The 18,507-nt window shown below is 61.2% G+C and overlaps 1 protein-coding gene across 3 annotated transcripts in view; it reads left to right on the top strand.

Annotated features, from left to right (window-relative positions):
• Positions 1 to 16,955, top strand: part of LOC130597068 (zinc finger protein 385C-like) — a 58,108-nt gene extending 41,153 nt beyond the window's left edge. For 2 of the 3 annotated variants that reach the window (XM_057405283.1, XM_057405284.1), the window contains one exon: positions 409 to 2,054. In XM_057405283.1, the coding sequence (XP_057261266.1) occupies positions 409 to 1,941 (1,533 nt within the window). In that variant the 3' untranslated portion in view covers positions 1,942 to 2,054. Of the gene's footprint in view, positions 1 to 408; positions 2,055 to 6,742; positions 6,886 to 10,914; positions 11,026 to 12,893; positions 13,042 to 13,504; positions 13,832 to 15,205; positions 15,394 to 15,589; positions 15,704 to 16,730 lie in introns of those variants that run through there. The other variant, XM_057405285.1, reaches the window with a different exon arrangement.
• Positions 16,956 to 18,507: the final 1,552 nt, after the last annotated feature.

Genomic DNA, 18,507 nt, shown 5'->3' on the forward strand with positions numbered 1-18,507 from the left:
GGTCTCTAAAGAGCCGTTTCTTTGCTGCGGATAGACCAAACCCACTAATGAGATTTCTCAGCCTGAAGTGCTACTCGCAGCGTTCACACACACCGCGGCAGTTTCCCCTTCAAACCGGGCTGTTTGCCTGCAATGGGGAAAACTGAGGAGGGAAGGAAAAGCTGCTGCAGCGTTTTCCTGCTGCTCCCAGGCTTGGAGAGCACGGACGTAACTGCTGAAGTTTGGATGGAGGTGGCGGTTGTCAGCGTTGGTGCTGCCCATGGCGTGTTCGGTGCTGCTGGAGCCACGGGGCCGCTCTGGGGGCCGTTGAGGGCAGGAGCTCGGGTGCCGCGCATCTCCCCGCCGGCTGCTCAAGCTCATTTGTGTTTTTCTTTCCCTCGGTCCCTGTGCATCTCTTAACGGGCTCAGGCAGCGATCGCCAAAGTCCTGCACAACGAGGACAGGCACCGGATCAAAGCCTCGCCGTTCGTGGGGCTGGTGCTGGACGAGACAGTGGACGTCCTGGAGCAGCGCAGCCTCGCCGTGTTCACCACCACCGTGTCCCCCTGCAGCGGGCAGACCTCCGCCACCTTCCTGGGCAGCTTCGAGCTGCCCGCCGGGGGGGCCTCGCCGGTGGCGGGCAAGGTGGCCGAGGTGATGCGCTCCTTCGGCATCCCCAGCATGAAGCTGACGTGGCTCCGCGCCGACAGCGCCTCGCTGGTGGCCGAGCGGCTGAGCGGGGCAGGCACCGCGCTCAGCTCCCTCTGCCCGCTCCTCATGGAGATGCACTGCTTGTCCCGCGGGAGCTCCCTGCTGCCGGCCGACAGCATCGGCAGCATCGAGTACCTCCAGAAGTACGAGACCACCGTGGATGCCGTGTACAGGCTCTACTCCAGCTTCAGGGGGGAAGGCGATGGTCTGCGGGAGCTGCGGAGCGTCCTGGACCTCTGCGAGATAGACCTCGGGAGCCCCGGAGCCATCCACTGGACTTCTATATTCCCAGCTGTGGAAGCCATCGACTCCTCATGGCCCACGCTGGTGCTGCTGCTGGAGAGCGAGGCGCAGAGGTCCCCCGTGGCCCACGCTCTCTGCGAAGAGCTCAAGAAGTTCCGGTTTGTGGCCTTCACCAAGATCCTCCTGGATGTCCTCCCCATCTTCCAGAAACTCAGGCGCTTCTTCCAGATCGAGGACTCGGACCTCTCCATCCTGAAGCCCATCGTCTCCGCCACGGCCACCACCCTGCAAGCCCAGAAGAGCACCAGCGGCCAGCACCTGCAGGACTTCCTCAACGAGATGAACGAGCATCCCCGGGATGACCGGGAGGGTGAGAGCCGCCTCTACTACAAGGGTGTTGAGCTGGCCAACTGCTCCAAGGCGCATCTGAAGCACTTTGAGCGCCTGAAGGAGAGCTACCTGGAGAGCGTCCGCGGCAACCTGCTGGACCGGTTCCCCAGCAGCGTCCTGGAGGCCATCAGCTCCTTCTCGGCCATCTTCAACCCCAAGTGCTACCCCCAGTCTTTGGAGGACATTGGCACCTATGGGGTCAGCGAACTCAACTTCCTCCTGCAGGCTTACTCCCGGGTGGTGGTGAGTGAAAGAGCCCTGAGCGACTTCCCCCTCTTCAAGCGGATCGTCTTCAGCCTCAGCCAGCTCTCCTTCAAGGACCTCTGCGTCAAGCTGGTCTACAGCAGCTCTGAGATGCACGAGCTCTTCCCGGACTTCGCCGTGCTCGCAGCCATCGCCCTGGCGCTGCCGCTGGGCTCCGTCCTGGCCGAGAAGATCAAGCGGGGCCGGGAGCTGCTGCAGCGCGGGCGGACGCGGCGCGGGAAGGACGAGGGGCTCTCGGACCTCATGAAGATCGCCATCGACGGGCCGGCCAGCAGCGAGTTCGACTTCGCCTTGGCCATTGAGTACTACGAGAGCGCGAGGGAGCCCGGCTTCATCGTGGCGCAGGTGAAGTGAGGGGAGCCGGGGCCCGCGGGCGCCGGCTCGGTGCTGCCCTTCCCCATCGCTGGATGGTGACCTGCTCCATGCTGGGAAGAGGAAACGGGATCCTTCCTGCCGGTCCCACATCTCCCCCAAACACCGAGTTTGAAACCTTGGAGCCACCCGAAACCCCAAACTGCTGAGGTTCAGGAGGATTGATCATCCTTTTCGGTTCGGGAGATGGAGGCAAGCCTTCTCTTGAGCTCAGATGTCACGTTGCCTTTGCACAATGACACCCGGCAGCTTAGACTTAATCCTCTGCAAAACTGTCTGCTTTTTGTTGCTTTGGAGCCTGGAGAATGATGCAGAAAAGGCAAGAGCAGCGTTCCAGCCTGGAATGCCTGGCGGTGCGTGTTGGCATTCCTCGCGCACAGCACAAAGTATTTTTAGCAGTGGCATCAAGTCATGATCATTTCAAGAGCAGGAGATGTAGGGAATGATCTTGTAATCACCGAGGAAATAGTAACTTTGAAATGCATCCTTGTGTATATATGTGTATGTGTGTATATATATACATAAATATGTATAAAGATCTATATTAAAAAGGTCTATCTGAATTTTCCTGGTGCTGAAGGCGCAAAGAGCTCTGAAAGGACTTTTCTTTTGCCATGTCAGAATAAATGACAAGCAGGGATCCAAAACCAAACAGCAAATCCCGGTCTTTCCAGAGTGTCATCAAGTACCTGCATTCCCTTTGCCCTCTGAGCGATCTAAACCCAAAGAGTCTTTGAACATCTGCTTTTGGGGCAAACCTGAGCCCTTTAGCTTGTGTTGTACCTTCTGCTCATTGCCTTCACCCTGCAGTGGGCAGGGGCTGCTCTGGGGCCGGGGTCTGGTGCCGTGCATTGGTGTGTCTGGGTGTTGTTCTGGGGCCTCTCTGGTTTTACCTGGGCGGGGATGGCTTCTGCAGCTCTGTTGGAGGGGTGAGAGGGGCCTCTTCTCACTGGTTTCAGTCTGCAGTAAAGCCACTGCAGCAGCCTCGAGCATCACTTGGTTCAATCCGGGGCGCCGGGTCCTCCCGTGGGATTCAGCTCCTCTCCTTCACTGGGTAAGTTCCCTGTGCTGCAGGCGCAGGTCCATGTCCAGCAGGATTTGACCCCATTGTCCCTAACACTGACAGTCCCCATTGCCCTCGGGGGTGGTTTGCCGTCTGTCTGAGCCGGGGGTACCACGCTGTAGGACACCCATGCTGGATGGGGTGTCTGGGGGTGTCTCGCAGGCTCCCATGGGCACACTGTGCCCTGTGCCTGTGGTGGAGGCAGGGGAAGCAGGAGCTCTGTCCTCAGGGCTGGCAGCAGGTGACTGCTGATGGCGCAGAGCCCGTGTCCTTCAGCTGGTCCGTCGGGAGGAGATGCTGGTTTGATGGCGAACGTGTTTGGGTGAGAGCTGCTGGCTCCCCAGCATCCCTCCGTTGGGGTATGTGATTCTTGGCGAGCCCTTGCTTGGCAAGGGGGGGGGTTGCTGCTTTCTGTCTTCTGTGCATGAACAGGGGGGAGCCTGTGGCTGTCAAGAGCTGGAAATAGGATTTAACAGGGCGATGCTCACACTACCCTTATGTTCCCAGGGAGCATGGGCCTGCTGTGGGTGCTGCCTGGAGCAAACCCCCTGTGCTGGGGCAGCCGCAGCATCGCCGTCTCCAGGGCTGGCCCATGGATGCTGAGGTCCAGGTGGGGTTTGCTGGGTCTGGTTGCTCCAGCAGGGTGCAAAATGTTTATTAATATGTTTATTAATATATATGAAGCGATAGATTCATAATTAATATAATATAGATTAATCTATCCATTACTGGTCCGGACCCTGTGCAGCGCTGGTGCTGCTGTGGTGCAGCGTTGGGAGCGGGAGTTGCTCCGCTCCTGGTGGCAGCCTTTGGTGTCGGGAGCTCACTCATGTTTCCCGGAGTCACCTGGAAAGAGCTGGAATGAATTCAGCCCCTGCTTGGCCAGAGATAAAAGCTTCAATGCCCTGGGTAAGGAATGCGAGACGCCACCAAAACGCCCTGAGAACACCAACAGCCAGGGAGGGAGCCAGGCTGCTTCCATGGGAATACAGCGCTCCCGTCTCCATCTGTCCCGGGCAGACTCCGCACCAGATGCTCTTCGGAGGCAGCCGGCGTCTGCGGAGATGGGTCCTTGGCAGATGCTCGTGTTGGTACGAAAACACCCTGCGTTGTCGCTGCTGCTGCTTCTTGGAGGCTCACACGTACGTGGGGCTGGAGCACAACAGTTGCTCTGATCTGCTCACAGGCAGCCTGGGAGATGATGCTGCAGGCGTGTGTGTGGGGTGAAGAGGGGGGCACAGGCTGGAGATAACAGGCAGGCGTGGTCCTGGGTGGGCTGGGTTAAATGAGGGACTGAAACAGCGCTTTGATTCCAAGGGACCCCTCCAGGAGTGTGTACGAGTGGGATGGGAACTGGGCTGAGCTTCAGAGGGCTGGGAAGGGGCCGAGCTGGTGGCTGTGGCCTGAGCTGCAGGTAGAGGATGTGGCACCACAGAGGTGATGCTGTGTGGTTTGGGGTCTCGGTTAAGAGCGTGTCCCCTCCCTGTGCTCCGTGGGGCGCTGGGAGCACAGAGCTCCTTCACTCCCCTCTTTACCCCAGCCCTTCAACACGCACCGTGGAGGCCCAAGAGCATCCTGTCCACAGGGGGATGGAAAAGGGCAGAGGATGGCCCCATGCTGGAGCTGTGCGCCGAGCATCTGGGGATGCCATTCACTGGCAAAGCCCACGCTGCCGGGGCCATGCCCGTCACCTCGGGTAAGGTCGTGTCATCCTATACAGACCTGGTGGCCCTGCCACTGTCCCCAGAGCAAATCCCCTTAATTCAGCATCTAATTAATACCTAAAAATACAGCCCGCAGCTGCTGGCGGAATGTGCCCTGCAGCAAAGGTAAGGCAGGAGCCGCAGTGCTGCTGCCCCATAACCTTGGGGAGGTGCCTCAAGAGCATCGTGTCCTGGCCGGTGCCTGAGCACATGGATGCTATGGAGGCTTTCAGCCCTTTTCCTGCTCCCTGGCTCTTGTTTACAAGGTCCTGCCCGCTCCGCAGGGTCCTGTCTGGGGTCTCTGGGCTCTCTGATGCCTTATTTTACCCCTGGACCGCCAGAATATGGTTAATGCCCAAATCTGCGCTCAAGGATGCACCAGAGCTGTTGGTGTATCTCATCCTGACCATGTCAGTGAGCAGTGGCCATCCCTGTGTCTGCACGTGTGCCCCACCACTCCCAGCTCCTAAAGAGCAAAGCCCTTGGCTGTGGGGCAGCAGCCAGGATTTCCTACTGGCATGGTGGCACTGGCTGAGCTACAACCCCCCTTTATTCGGTTGCTGTTGATGGGAGTGGAGGCATTCACTCGCCCCTTTGATCCTCCAAGTGGTAAATGCAATGTATATCATATATATACATGTAGTATGTTATATACATGTTATATTACGTATATATCATATATATGTCTATTTCTGAGGCTGGTGCAGTCAGTGCAGGGCATGCTGAGGAAGGTGGAGGGGGGGACACCCCAACCCTCCAGCCCAAGATGCCTCCATTGCAGCTGCTGCTTGCGCCGGGTTGCAGTTTGAGCATCCCTGGGGCCGGAGCATCCCTGGGGCCGGAGCATCCCTGGGGCCGGAGCATCCCTGGGGCCGGAGCATCCCTGGGGCCGGAGCATCCCTGGGGCCGGAGCATCCCTGGGGCAGGAGCATCCCTGGGGCAGGAGCATCCCTGGGGCCGGAGCATCCCTGGGGCCGGCTCTGCCGTTTCGGGTGCTTTGGTGCAGAGCTGCTGTTTCCCAGCCCCGGTTCTGCCCCGGCTCCCTCCCCGCTTTCCCGTCTCTGTTTGCAAGCAGTTTCACAGATTCCCCTCCTGGGCGGCTCTGGAATTAACGCGATCAGCGCACGCCTCATGGAGCGCAAGGGGATTTTCCCCCGGAGCGAGGCCTGACCCGGAGCCGTGTGCGCTCTCCCAGAAGGAGGTCGGAGCTGCCCAGGGGCGAGCGCCCGCTGCTCGCATCCACGGTGGTTTCTGCACTTTGCATTTCAGAGCTGGGGCTCGGCTCCTGCTTGGAGCAAATCCCAGCAGGGAGGCAGCTCCAAGGCGCTGCGGAGCGGGGTCCTCATCCTGCACAGCCGGTGTGGGGCGGGATGGGCCGAGCACCGCTGATTGCGGCTCCTGGTGTGGGAGCACTGACCCTCGAGGCGCTGCTGTGGGCACGGGGCTGGGATGCTGCCGGGCACCACCGCTGCCCCTGAGCCGAAAGAGAACCCAGGGATCAGAAAATAGCGGTACCCAGAAGCGCCGTGCCCTTGGTGCAGTGGGCTGGAGGAGGAGTGAAGCCGTGCGAGATGTGAACGAGCGTTCCTGGCTCCCAGCCCCGTGAAATCTTCTCTTTATAGGATTTTACTCTTTCCGCTGTGTGCTTTCACGTTCTCCCCTCTCGGAGCCGGGCTCAGGCGCAGGAGCCCAGCCTGGGCCCCACCACGGCTCAGAGGCTGCTCTCCCGCAGTGGGATGGAGAAATCCAAGTGGGAAACCGCTGCCCTCGGGCTGCGGAGCGGGAGGAAGCACTGGGATGGGGAGCAGGCTGGGACAGGTCCCCGCTGCGTGGCCTCCCCTCCCTCCAGGGGTGCACACCTCACCCTCACACGCTTGCAACCGGGATGCTGGTTCTGAGCCCAAAAGGGAGAACATGGCCAGGGCTGGGGCCTTCACCTACAGGGGGGCCGGAGCCTCATGGCCCCCCCCCCAGCTGCACCACCGCTAACGCTGCTCTCTCCCCTCTGCCTGCCCAGGTCCCTCCGGACACAGCAGCCCCCTCTTAGCATCGTTGCCTATCCCCGGCCGTCCCCTCCATCCCCCCTTGGACATCAAGCACTTTCTGACCTTGAGGCTCAACGGGACGTCACCGCTCAACCTCTTCCCCAACTTCAACACGGTGAGTGTGTCCCCCCCCCCATAGATGTAACACGGTTTTAACCACGACCAATTCGATTTTGCTGCTGGAATCAATAGCAATGAAGGAGCTCTGGAGAGCGGTTTGTTAGCTGCAAATAAGAGAAGGAAAGAAAGAGAGAGCTGTATAAAGACACAAGGCTGCTGCTGTGTGGCTGCGGATGTGGGGTGAGCCTCGGTGCTGTGGGTCTTTTCCCACCGCCCAGTTGGGCTCAAGGTCCTCAGCCTCAAACTACTGGACCCCGTGCTTGGGTTATGCCATTCAATGTGGCCTTAGTGATGTTCTGGTTGACATCTAAACTGATGTGGATGGGGCCAAGGATGTACAACAGCATCTCAGCAGTGAAATGGTGCTTCCCTTGCTTGGTGCCACTCTCCCGGCACTCTTCCCGATGGGAAGGATGGGATCTGCCCCAGGAGCCCCTCTCTTGCCTTGCTTTGGGTCCCTGTGCTGCTGTTCCACTGCAGCAGTGGGGTGGCTGTTCCTGGGTTTGGTCGATGCTCCCTCCCTGGCCTCTTGTAGGTGGCTTTGGGGTTAAACATGCTTGGAAGGTGCAAATTATCACTGAGATCCTCAAAGGCGAGCACAGAAATGAAGTCCAGGGTTCCCGTTGCTGTTGAATGGGATGCAGACATCCAATCCCTTTGAGCTCTTTTGAAAGCCCAGCTCTGGCCTGTCCCTCCCGTGTGCTAACCAGCAGAAACACAGGCGAGGAGGGGGTTTCTGATGCTGTCAGGGTGCTGCTCTTTGGGCTCTTTCTGCCCTTGCTGGAGGCAGCAGCTGAGCGGAACCAGGCCCTGCTCTGCTCTCCAGGGCTCCCGCCTGCCCCTGGCACGTGTTCTCTAGGGCTGGGCTGCTTCAGGACCCGGGTCCCTTGGGAAATGAACCTCGTGCCCTGGCTGGGGCCGCCCGGCCCCGCTGTGGTGCTGCTGTGCTCAGTGGGGACCCCGGGATGAGGTGCCGGGGGTGTCAGGTTGGGTGCTGTTACCTGGGTGAAGCCAGGCTGGTCCCCAGGGTGGGAGCTGCCCTTGGGGCTGTGTCTGTGCTGGAGGGGCAGGAGCATCCCTGCGGCTCCTCGGTTCTCTGCTGATGCCAGGTCAGAGGCTCCATCGGGCAGCTGAGCCTCAGGGGTGATTTGGGAGGGGGCATCCGTCAGGGGATGTCCCGGTTTGAGAGAGCTGCTGGATCCGAGGTGCTGTAAGAAGATATCAGTGGGTTTGCCTGGCTCATCCAGCGATGCCGTGCAGGATTTGGTGATGCTGTGCAGGATTCGGTGCTGCCATGCAGGATTTGGTGATGCCGTGCAGGATTTGGTGATGCCGTGCAGGATTCGGTGCTGCCATGCAGGATTTGGTGATGCCGTGCAGGATTTGGTGATGCCGTGCAGGATTCGGTGCTGCTGTGCAGGATTCAGCGATGCCGTGCAGGATTCGGTGCTGCCATGCAGGATTTGGTGATGCCGTGCAGGATTTGGTGATGCCGTGCAGGATTCGGTGCTGCCATGCAGGATTTGGCGATGCCATGCAGGATTCAGCCCTACCATGCAGGATTTGGTGCTGCCATGCAGGGTTCAGTGATGCTGTGCAGGATTCGGTGATGCCATACAGGATTCGGCCCTGCCATGCAGGATTTGGCGTTGCCCTGCAGGGCAGGAGCAGTTTGCAGCTGCCCAGCAGAACACTTTGCACTTGGAGCAGGTCACAAGGCTCTCATGAACCCAGCAGATGTTTTACTCTGCAGCAAATGAAACCTTTCCAGGCCGAGCTCTGCTGCCACTTAAAGCAATGACAGCAGGAACCCCAAACCCCACGGCAACGCAGAAGGCGCCTTTCTTGCCCAAAAGGTCCTTTGCAGCTCTTGGGATGTCGCAAAGGTCCCAAGCGCGTGGCAGAGCCTCGACAGGAGACACGATCCGAAGCGACGCTGCGTTTCTGACCTCAGTGCCAGCAGGGAGCTCAGTGCAGGGAGCTCTATTTATATCCCTAAGAACATCCAGGGATAAATAAAGTCGTGTGAGTCAATGAGAATTGACCACAAAGCTGAGATCTCCCTTCTCCAAGCGTGCGGTGCCCAGAGCCTACCTCTGCTGTCGGGACACATCTGTTGGAGAAGGCAGGAAGAGCTGGAACCGACCCGGCTGTGGCACAACCCTCACCGGCCTGGGCAGAGCTGGGATCTGGCGCTGCAGTGAGTGCACATGTGGGGAGAAGCTGATGTTATGTTCGTGCTTTCATTGGGAGAGAGGCACAGGGTGGTACCCGAGCTTGGGATGCTCTTGGTGCTGTGTGCGGGATGGAGCCCGGTGGGATGCTCCCGGCAAAGCACCGCGTGTGTGATGAGGCAGAGCGGCCGTGGCAGGGGGTTGTTCAAGCCCCCATGTGCTCCCAAAGGCTTTTGAGGACACGGAGCTTGTGTTCGCTCCGGGGTAGCGGGAGCAGTGATGCTCACCAGCCGCCCTTGGCTGGGATGTGCGGGGCTGGGGCGAGGAGCCAGGTTTCGGGTGGCCTGGGCAATGCGGCCCCTGGAGTCGCTCAGTCATGGCCTCGGTGCTGGTGGCTTCATTGGCAGGTTCAGACCAGGACAGTTCCAGTTGCACCCTCCTCATCCTCTGCATCCTCCTCTGCTCAGGGGGCAGACGGGCTCCAGGACCCAGGCAGGCCCTGCTCAGAGCCGTTTCCCTTCTCTTTGGGTGGAAGAGGTGGGTGAACACAAGCCCCCGTGTCTGCCTGCAGCCGGGCAGCGCAGGGATGCTGCCTGCAGCACGCGTCAGTGGCTGTCGTCAGGGGTGCGGAGCAGCATCTTTGCCATCTGTAGCTTCCTCCGGGTCTCCGCCGAACCCCAAACGCCTCTTCATTTCTATGCCAGACAAGCGAGCTGAATTCCGTGGCAAAGAGGCGCTTCATTAATCACCGGCTTTTACCATTCCGCTCACTCCTGGGAAGGAATTTGGGGTCTCGATAATGGCTCCGTTGTCCAGGCATGTGCCTCGAAGACGGATGCACCTGTCTCAGCAGCGAAATAGCTCTGCAGAGAAACACGATCGCCTGCAAACCCCGGGCTCTGCTGACAGCAGCACTCAGATAAGATAATCTTCCTATGCCGCAGCGCAGGGGAACAATAGTTGCATTGTAGATTAGAGCCCCGCTCAGACAAAGAGGTTATTCTTATTCCCCCCCCCTCCCTTAATAACTGCATTGGGTTTGAAACAATCATGGCTTTCGGAGCAAGTTTGCTGCCGGGGCTGAGGAATGAGGCCGAGCCCTGGAGAGGGGCAGAGGAGCCAGGGGCTGTCAGCAGCTCATCAGCCTGCACGCATCCGCCTCGCCTGCAGCCCCTGCATGGGGATGACGCAGCTCGTGTCGGGTAACTGCGCTCGTGCCCCATGGGGAACCAGGGCTGCATCAGCCTTGCAGCTCCATGTGAGAGCAGGCAAAGTGCGTACCGAGCGGGAGCAGGGCACGGGGCTGTGGGTACCTTGTCCCTCCTGCCCCACTCCCTCCGTGTGCACTGTCCATGGGCAAGGACCATGCACCCGTGGCTCCGCTCGCGCCTTCAGCTTTGCATGGGGATATTCAGCTCCCTGGGGATGGGCACGTGGAGGCTTCCTGGGTGCCCCCCGTGATCTCTGGCCCCTGGTTCAGTGGTTTCTGCTCCTGCATTGGCAGCTCCAGGGCAGCAACCGGGGGCTCAGTAATCTGCCACCCGTGACACCAGTGTCTGTGATGGGGGAGAGGGGATGGGGGACACGCAGGGGAGCTCGGTGAGGCTGCAGCCTGTGCCCCTGCAGCGGCCTCGTCCCCCCACCAGGCCACAGCAGGCATTTGGTCCCTGCAGGCTGGGTTTATCCAGGGATGGTTTAGGAAGGACACGCACAGGCTCCTCGGCAGCGCCAGCGCTCGCTCCGAACGGGAGCTCTGCTGGTGTTATGGCACGGGGCATCACCAGTTCACCGTGCCGGGGTGGCCATCACCGCACGGCACCCATGCAGCCTGTGCCCTCGCTCCCTTGCAGATGGACCCGGTGCAGAAGGCGGTGATCAGCCACACATTCGGCGTGCCCGCGCCGCTCAAGAAGAAGCAGTTCATCTCCTGCAACATCTGCCACCTGCGCTTCAACTCTGCGGTAAGTGGTACCCACGGCAGCATCCCATGGTGGGGAGCATCCCATGGTGGGGAGCATCCCATGCTGCGGGAGCATCCCATGGTGGGGAGCATCCCATGGTGTGGGAGCATCCCATGGTGCGGGAGCATCCCATGGTGGGGGAGCATCCCATGGTGAGGGAGCATCCCATGGTGGGGGAGCATCCCATGGTGGGGAGCATCCCATGCTGCGGGAGCATCCCATGGTGGGGAGCATCCCATGGTGAGGGAGCATCCCATGGTGCGGGAGCATCCCATGGTGGGGAGCATCCCATGGTGAGGGAGCATCCCATGGTGCGGGAGCATCCCATGGTGGGGAGCATCCCATAGTGGGGAGCATCCCATGCTGTGGGAGCATCCCATGGTGGGGAGCATCCCATGGTGGGGAGCATCCCATGCTGCGGGAGCATCCCATGGTGGGGAGCATCCCATGGTGAGGGAGCATCCCATGGTGCGGGAGCATCCCATGGTGGGGAGCATCCCATAGTGGGGAGCATCCCATGCTGTGGGAGCATCCCATGGTGGGGAGCATCCCATGGTGGGGAGCATCCCATGCTGCGGGAGCATCCCATGCTGCGGGGAGCATCCCATGGTGCAGGAGCTCCTCGGGGCTCTGCCTGCTGACATCCCCATCCCATGGGCCCAGGCGCTCCCCTCTTTGCCCCCCTGGCTCTTTCTGCTCCATCTCGTTTTGTCCCCTCCTGCCTTGGCCTCAGTGTTTGAGCTTAAGCTGCTTTATCAGCCTCTGCAAGTCATGTCTGCTCTGTAGGAGCTGAACACAAGCCTTGGCTTCCCAGAGTGCTGCTGTGGCAGGGGGTTTGGGTTTTAACTCGCAGCCAAGTAAATCGACCACCTTGTAGAGGGGAGGAAGGAGGCATCCATTGATCCCCGTGGTAATGAATTGAGCACAGCTGATCGTTTGTGGGGAAACTGATAAAGAGCCAGCAGGAGAGGGATGGGGTTTGCAGGCAGCAGGGCTGGAACAGCAAAAGCCTCCTTTGCATGGCCAGCAGCTCGGAGCCCTTCGGCTGGGCTGGCTCTGCTTGTGCTGGTGCAATCCCATCTGCTCCCATGAGCATGGCAACAGGGAGGATGGAGGCATGTCCCCCCAAGGACCCTCACGCTCCACTTGGGCTCCTGCATGGTGCCAGCGACCCACTTCAGCTGCAGCCTCAGCCCCCTATCTGCTGGAGGTTCATTGTGTTTGCTAATGAGGCCCCATGCTCGGATGGGCCTTTCGCTTTCCCATGTACCCAGCGCATCCCTGACACCATTCCCAGCCCTTGGAAAGCCATGGGGGCAGGGAAGGGGATGCTTCTTCCCAGCCCACATGGGAAGCCCCAGCCGGGCTCCGAGGACGCCGTGCCGATTCATCCGTGCTGCTCCGTGGTTCAGGGGTTCCATTCATCCCGCATTGACCTCCCACCAGCTGCTGGAGCGAGGACGCAAGTGTCGGGATGCTTCTCCTTTGTGCTTGTCTTTATGGGCTCGGCGCAGGCACGAGCCCCTCGCCGTGCACTTCCCGATGCAGCAAAGGAGGCTGTGACTGCAGATCGCGTGTCAGACACCCGCTGGGGTCCAATGGGAGACACGGCCTCCCCCCCCCCAAACCCCAGCCTACTTTCTTGGTTTATTTTTGCAGCCAGCAGCTCGCTGGCTGTGTCTGAAGGCATCAAATGTGCTTTTAGCAGCCGCCTGACGCCTTTCACCGCATCCTTCCCTCGGCCCCAGTGCTTGTGTGCTTACACCGGGGTGGAAAACACCCCCGTGGATGTCACCAAGGGGAGGTGGCAACGCATCCCAGCATCCGCCTGCGTGTCCTCATGTGTCCCTCTCCTCTCTCCCTGCCAGAACCAGGCAGAAGCCCACTACAAGGGCCACAAGCACGCGCGGAGGCTGAAAGCCATCGAGGCCATGAAGAACAAGCAGAAGGTGCCGGGGGCTGCGGTGGCTGATTTGTCCCCCAGCCCAGAGGGCAGCGGGGAGCCCGGCACCGCGGGTACGTGGGCATCGGTGCGGCACAAATGCCACCGCGAGCGTTGATAAAGGAGCTTTTGTGCTCTGCTGGCATCCCTGGCTTGGGGGCAGCTCATGGGGAAGGGGTGGAAAAGGCATCCCTGGAGCCCTGTGGGTGCTTCCCCCCTGATTTGGTGTCTGTGGGAGGTGTTTTGGATGCTGCAGGAGAGGCCATTCCCTGCCTGTGCTCGCGCATCCCTAGGGCAGGGATGGGGCTGGTAGGAGCCACGTTCCCCCTGCACCCAGGGTCCTGTGCTGAGCCCGGCTGCCTCATAAAAGCACTAACAGGAGAGACCTTGGGAAGAGCCATCCTCGAGAGGGGTGAATGAGCAGATGGTGCCTGAGGTGATTTTGGGAGGACAGGGATGCTCCCTGAAACATGGAAAACCCATTGGGGCACAGAGCACTTTCCCTTCCTGCCCATAACCTCCCTTTTCCCTCCCCAGCCCAAGCCAACGGGCTACAGGAGCCGGAGGGTGAGTGCAGCACCCTGGGGCTGACACCCAGCACCGAGGAGTCGCCATCGGAGCTGCCGGGCAGCATCGCCCCATTGGGCTCCCCCCCGGCCTCGGAGCTGTCGGAGGCCACCTCGGACACCACGAGCGTGACCTCCCCGGGCACCGAGGTGCAGGCAGCAGAATCAGGCAGCAGCAGCAGCGGCAGCTTGGCCCCCGAGAGCGAGAAGGAGGGCAAGAAGAGCAAGCAGCACCTCTACTGCCCCACGTGCAAAGTGACCGTCAACTCCCTGTCCCAGCTGGAGGCTCACAACACCGGTAAGGGCATCGCCCGCGTGCGGGGGGACCCCAGCTCCATCCTGGCCCCCCGTCACCACGCAGCCTGGCAGGTTAATGAAGGTTGCTTCAATTAGAAAGGGTCAATGAAGGCGCTTGCAAAGAGAAGTGGTGGTGTTCTACCTGCGCGGTGGTGGCTCGTGGGGTGAGTTCTAGCAAGGTCAAACGCTCTCTTGTTGTTCACGGCTCTTAATTAAAGGCATTTCCAGATAGGTTTAATCAAGTGATTGGAGGCTGCTTTATATTCCATTGCAGCCTGGCTTTAGGCTGATAGGAACCGGAGTGCCCGTGCTGCTTCCAGACCCAGGATAATCTGAAAGCAGTGCTTTGGGCTCGTGGTCGGTTTGAGAGGCCCCTTGGGAATCCAAACACGCTTCAGAGCCCAGCAGCAAGCGATGGCTCCTGGGCTTACAGAGATGCCCAGGCCCCCCCCGGGGCAGTGGTGGGAGGCAGCAACCCCAATGGGGTCTCTGGTGCCAGCTCCCCGCTCCCCCCTTTCCCCAGAGGATGCTACACAAGGGGGGGGGGGGGGGTACCACAGTTGTAAAGGGAAGAGCCTCTTGTCCCCCAGATCACACAAAGTGAGGACCAGCTCCCATGGCCTCCCTGTGCACGGCAGCAGCGCTGAGCACCGGGGTCAGCTCAGGACGCGCCATGGCTGAGCTGCAGCCGTGCCCTTTTGCTTCTGTCAGCTCCAGTTACGAATTCAGGAGCTGATTTGGGTAAAGAACAAGCAAAGCAGCAGTTTGCAGGGCCGAGCTGCTCCGCACCCATCCCATGCACCCGGGCTCCTTGCTTAACGCCTTGAGAAACAGAATGAATTAGCGGAGCCTTGAATTACGCAGCCCTTTGCTGCCATTCCCAGGACAGGGCGCCCCGTCCATGGCGTGTGGGGATCTCAGGTCCCTCCTTCCCCCCTTCCCATCACCCCACTGAGCTATTCCTGGCTCTGCGGCCGGATCCTCTCTGACCTTGGGCGCAGCTCAGATGCTGCAGCACAGTGGGCGACAGCTCCAGCCTGTGCTAACGCCCGGGGACAGGCGCCAGGCTCCAGCACACGCTCCACATAGCAGCTTCTCCGAAGGGCTGGCATTGGAGGGGGGTCTCTGGGAAGCGGAGCATCTCTGGGCTGCCTGCGGAGCGCAGCTGGCTATGGAGCCTGGCAGGGTTTGGGAATGGGCGGCTGCATCCCCGGCACGAGGCCAGGCTCCTCTGCCTGCAAGTGCTGCTGGGGATAGGTTGGGGGGCAGTGGGGAGGGCGCAGCGCTGTGGGGTGGCTTGGTTGGGGGGCACCCGTGGGGCACGTGGGTTTGTTTGCCTGGCCGGGGTTTGCCGAGTGTCCCCTCTGCCGCCCAGGTGCCAAGCACAAGTCCATGCTGGAGGGTCACGGCGCCCAGATGCGGCGAGGCCGAGGCAAGCTCCTCTCCCGGGCAGGGCACAAGTCCAAGCGGATCGGGAACAAGGGCAGCATCAACATCCAGAACAAGGCGTTTCACTGCCAGGTGTGTGAGATCTACGTCAACTCGGAGACGCAGCTCAAACAGGTGAGGATGCCAGGCCTGGGTGAGCCTTTCCCATGGGAATGCGGGGACACCGGGTGCAGGATACAGACCCCAGGGCTCAGGGGTGGGTTCCTCACTGTCCCCTGCAAGGTGATGCGCATCCCTCATGGGTCCCATGCAGTGCCATGGGTCTGCCCTCATCCTGGCTCTGGCTGACCCGGTTGTTCTCCTCTCCCAGCACATGAGCAGCCGGAGGCACAAAGACAGGCTGGCGGGGAAGCCACCCAAGCCCAAGTACAGCCCCTATAACAAGCTGCAGAAGAACGCTGCCCTCGCAGTGAGTATTCTCAAGGTATCTGTCTCCCTGCAGTGACCTGCTTGGTTTGCTCTCCGAACCATCGGTTGCCATCGCTTGCAATAAGAGACACAGGGGCTGCTTTTCCTAAAGCCTCAGTTCCCATAATCACACCTCAGCTGCTCCCCTTGGCTGGCTGTAGTGGTGGGAAAGGTCTTCAGGAAAAGGAAAGCTTGGGAATAGCTTGGGAGCCCTCTGGCAGCAGCACTTGTGATTGTTTCATGGTTCCTGGCTGGGCGCTGGCACAGCTCGGTTAAACCAAGCCCAAGTGTTTGCTTGCTCAGATCCAGAGCTTAGCAGAAGTCAGGGCACTGATGCAGGGAAGAGCCCAGTGTGTGCAAAGGCCAGGGCAGGTCTCTGAGCCAGCGGGATGGGGCTGGGAGCCTTCCCAGGGTCACAGCTGGAGCATCCCGGTGTGCTCTGACCCAGGAGCAGCCGAGCCAAAGGGCCGGAGCCGTGGGATGGAGCTGGGACAGGGGCAGGGGCTGCGTTCACCGCAGAGACCGAGCTGAGAGCCGCGGTGGATGGGGCTGGGGACCTGCCCAGGGTCACAACTGGAGCATCCCGGTGTGCTCTGACCCGGGAGCAGCCGAGCCAAAGGGCCGGAGCCATGGGATGGAGCTGGGACAGGGGTTGCATTCACCGCAGAGACCGAGCTGAGAGCCGCGGTGGATGGGGCTGGGGACCTGCCCAGGGTCACAACTGGAGCATCCCGGTGTGCTCTGACCCGGGAGCAGCCGAGCCAAAGGGCCAGAGCTGTGGGATGGAGCTGGGACAGGGAAACGGGGCTGCATTCACCTGCATTCAGACCGAGCTGAGAGCCGCGGTGGATGGGGCTGGGGACCTGCCCAGGGTCACAACTGGAGCATCCCGGTGTGCTCTGACCCGGGAGCAGCCGAGCCAAAGGGCCGGAGCTGTGGGATGGAGCTGGGACAGGGGTTGCATTCACCGCAGAGACCGAGCTGAGAGCCGCGGGGGGCCGGGGGGCCGGGGGCTCACGGTGATGTGCCGTCCCTGCCCGCAGTCCAAGCTGGCCCTGCAGAAGCACCTCACCAAGACGCTGGCAACGCGGTTCCTGCCGAGCCCGCTGGCCGCGGCCGCCGTGTGCGCCATGCCCGGGCCCCTGGCGCTGCGCCCCGCGGCCGCCACCGCGCTCTTCCAAGCGCCGCTCCTCGGACCAGCCCTTTTCCGCACGCCGCCGGCCCCGGTTCGCCCCACGCCGGGCCCCATCGTCTTCGCACCCTACTGAGAGCCGCCGCTGCGGGGCCGTGGCTGCGCGGCGGGGCCGCCCCGGGACCGCTGCTCTTCCAGCTGGTGGGAAAACGTAGTCGTAGACACCGACCCCGGCTTCTCCTTCGCTTCCAGCGGGCTCCTGCTCGGAGCCGATGCCCCGGCAGAGCCCAGCCGGCCCCGCCGCGCGTCCCCGCCGCTCCCCTGCCCGTGCTGGGCGCACAACAGAGGAGCCCTTCCCAAGGCTGAGCACAGGAGAGGAGGGTGCCCGGGTCACCGGGACCATTGCGTGGCCGAGGGGCTCGCTGGCTTCGTGTTCATCCCCTTCCCAGTTACCAGGCTGGAAGAGGAGGAGCCGGCTGGTCCCCGAGGGAAGGAGCATCCCTCTGGCCAGCGCAGCAGGAAGGGAGCTGCGAGGGGAGCCTCAGCCCAGCTCTTACTGGATGAAAAACCCCAGCACAAGTGGGAAGTTGGCAGTTCCCCCCTCGGGCAGGGCTGGCTGTGCCCTCACCAGCCCCGCACTTGCCTGTGCTGGCTGGGGGCGTTCCGTGATGCCCACCAGCCTCCTACACCCCGAACTTCACGTCCCACCAGCCAAAGAGCCATCGCTGTGGCGGGCACCGGCTCCACCGCCCGTATCTTCACTCCAAGAGCAATAGCTGATGCCCAGGGCCGGCGCCTCATCCCTTGGAAAGCACATTGCCCGGCCCCGGGAAGCACGGAGCGTGTGCGGGTCCCGGTGCTCAGCACCAGCTCTTTGCCTCTGTCCCACCCGCGGGGGACAGCCCTGCCCCTACCTCCCGGGAGATGCTGTGAGGCTGAGTGAATGTCCCTAAAGCACTTTTGGTTCTCCAGTGAAAGGCAACGCTGCTGCCTTCCAACCCCGTTCCCATTAGGAGCTTCCAGGGAGTTACGGATGATTCCCAAACTCCAAGCTGTCCCCAGCAGCCCGGACAATCAGGTACAAAGGAGCAGGCGGCACCCGGTGATGCTCCCATCGTAGCCTGCAGGAATCTGGGCTCCGGAGGGACCCCGAAGCCGTAGCTCTGCTTTTCACTGTGCTCACAAAGCCCAGCGGTGGGTGACGTGGTTTGGAGCTGGACCCGCGGCTCCGGGTTCCCGGCACGCTGCTGCAAACGGAAATATGCAGGAAAGTTGCAACCCAAACAGCCCCAAGGCTGGAGTGAAACCCACCCCATCTATGCAATCCAGGGGAGCAGCTCGCCCTCGCTCTGCGTTTACCTTGGTGCTGATGCTGACTGTGCACCCAGAGCAGAACCACCACGGTGCAGCTCCGTGCAGGTGATTCCCTCCCCGTGCCCTGGCCCGGGGTGATGGCTCAGGTCTCTGCTGTGGCCCCATGGGAAGAGGCAGGTGGGTCTGTGCACCTGGGAACCCACACGCACAAAACGTGCATCCGACACCCTGGCCAGGAGCAATGTCTGGATTTCAGGATCTTTCCTCCACTGATGCTCAGGACGGGTCCCAGCAATGGGAAGTGAATGGGAACCGGCCAACGGGTAACTCAAGGGGCTGCAGTGCTTCTGCTGCCCAGAGCTGGAGCTTCGCAC

The sequence above is a fragment of the Pezoporus wallicus genome, unplaced genomic scaffold (assembly GCF_028554395.1).
Source record: "Pezoporus wallicus isolate ANWC-B61680 ecotype Strahan unplaced genomic scaffold, APGP_CSIRO_Pwel_v1 contig_14230, whole genome shotgun sequence".
In the NCBI taxonomy this organism is placed as follows: Eukaryota; Metazoa; Chordata; class Aves; order Psittaciformes; family Psittacidae; genus Pezoporus; species Pezoporus wallicus.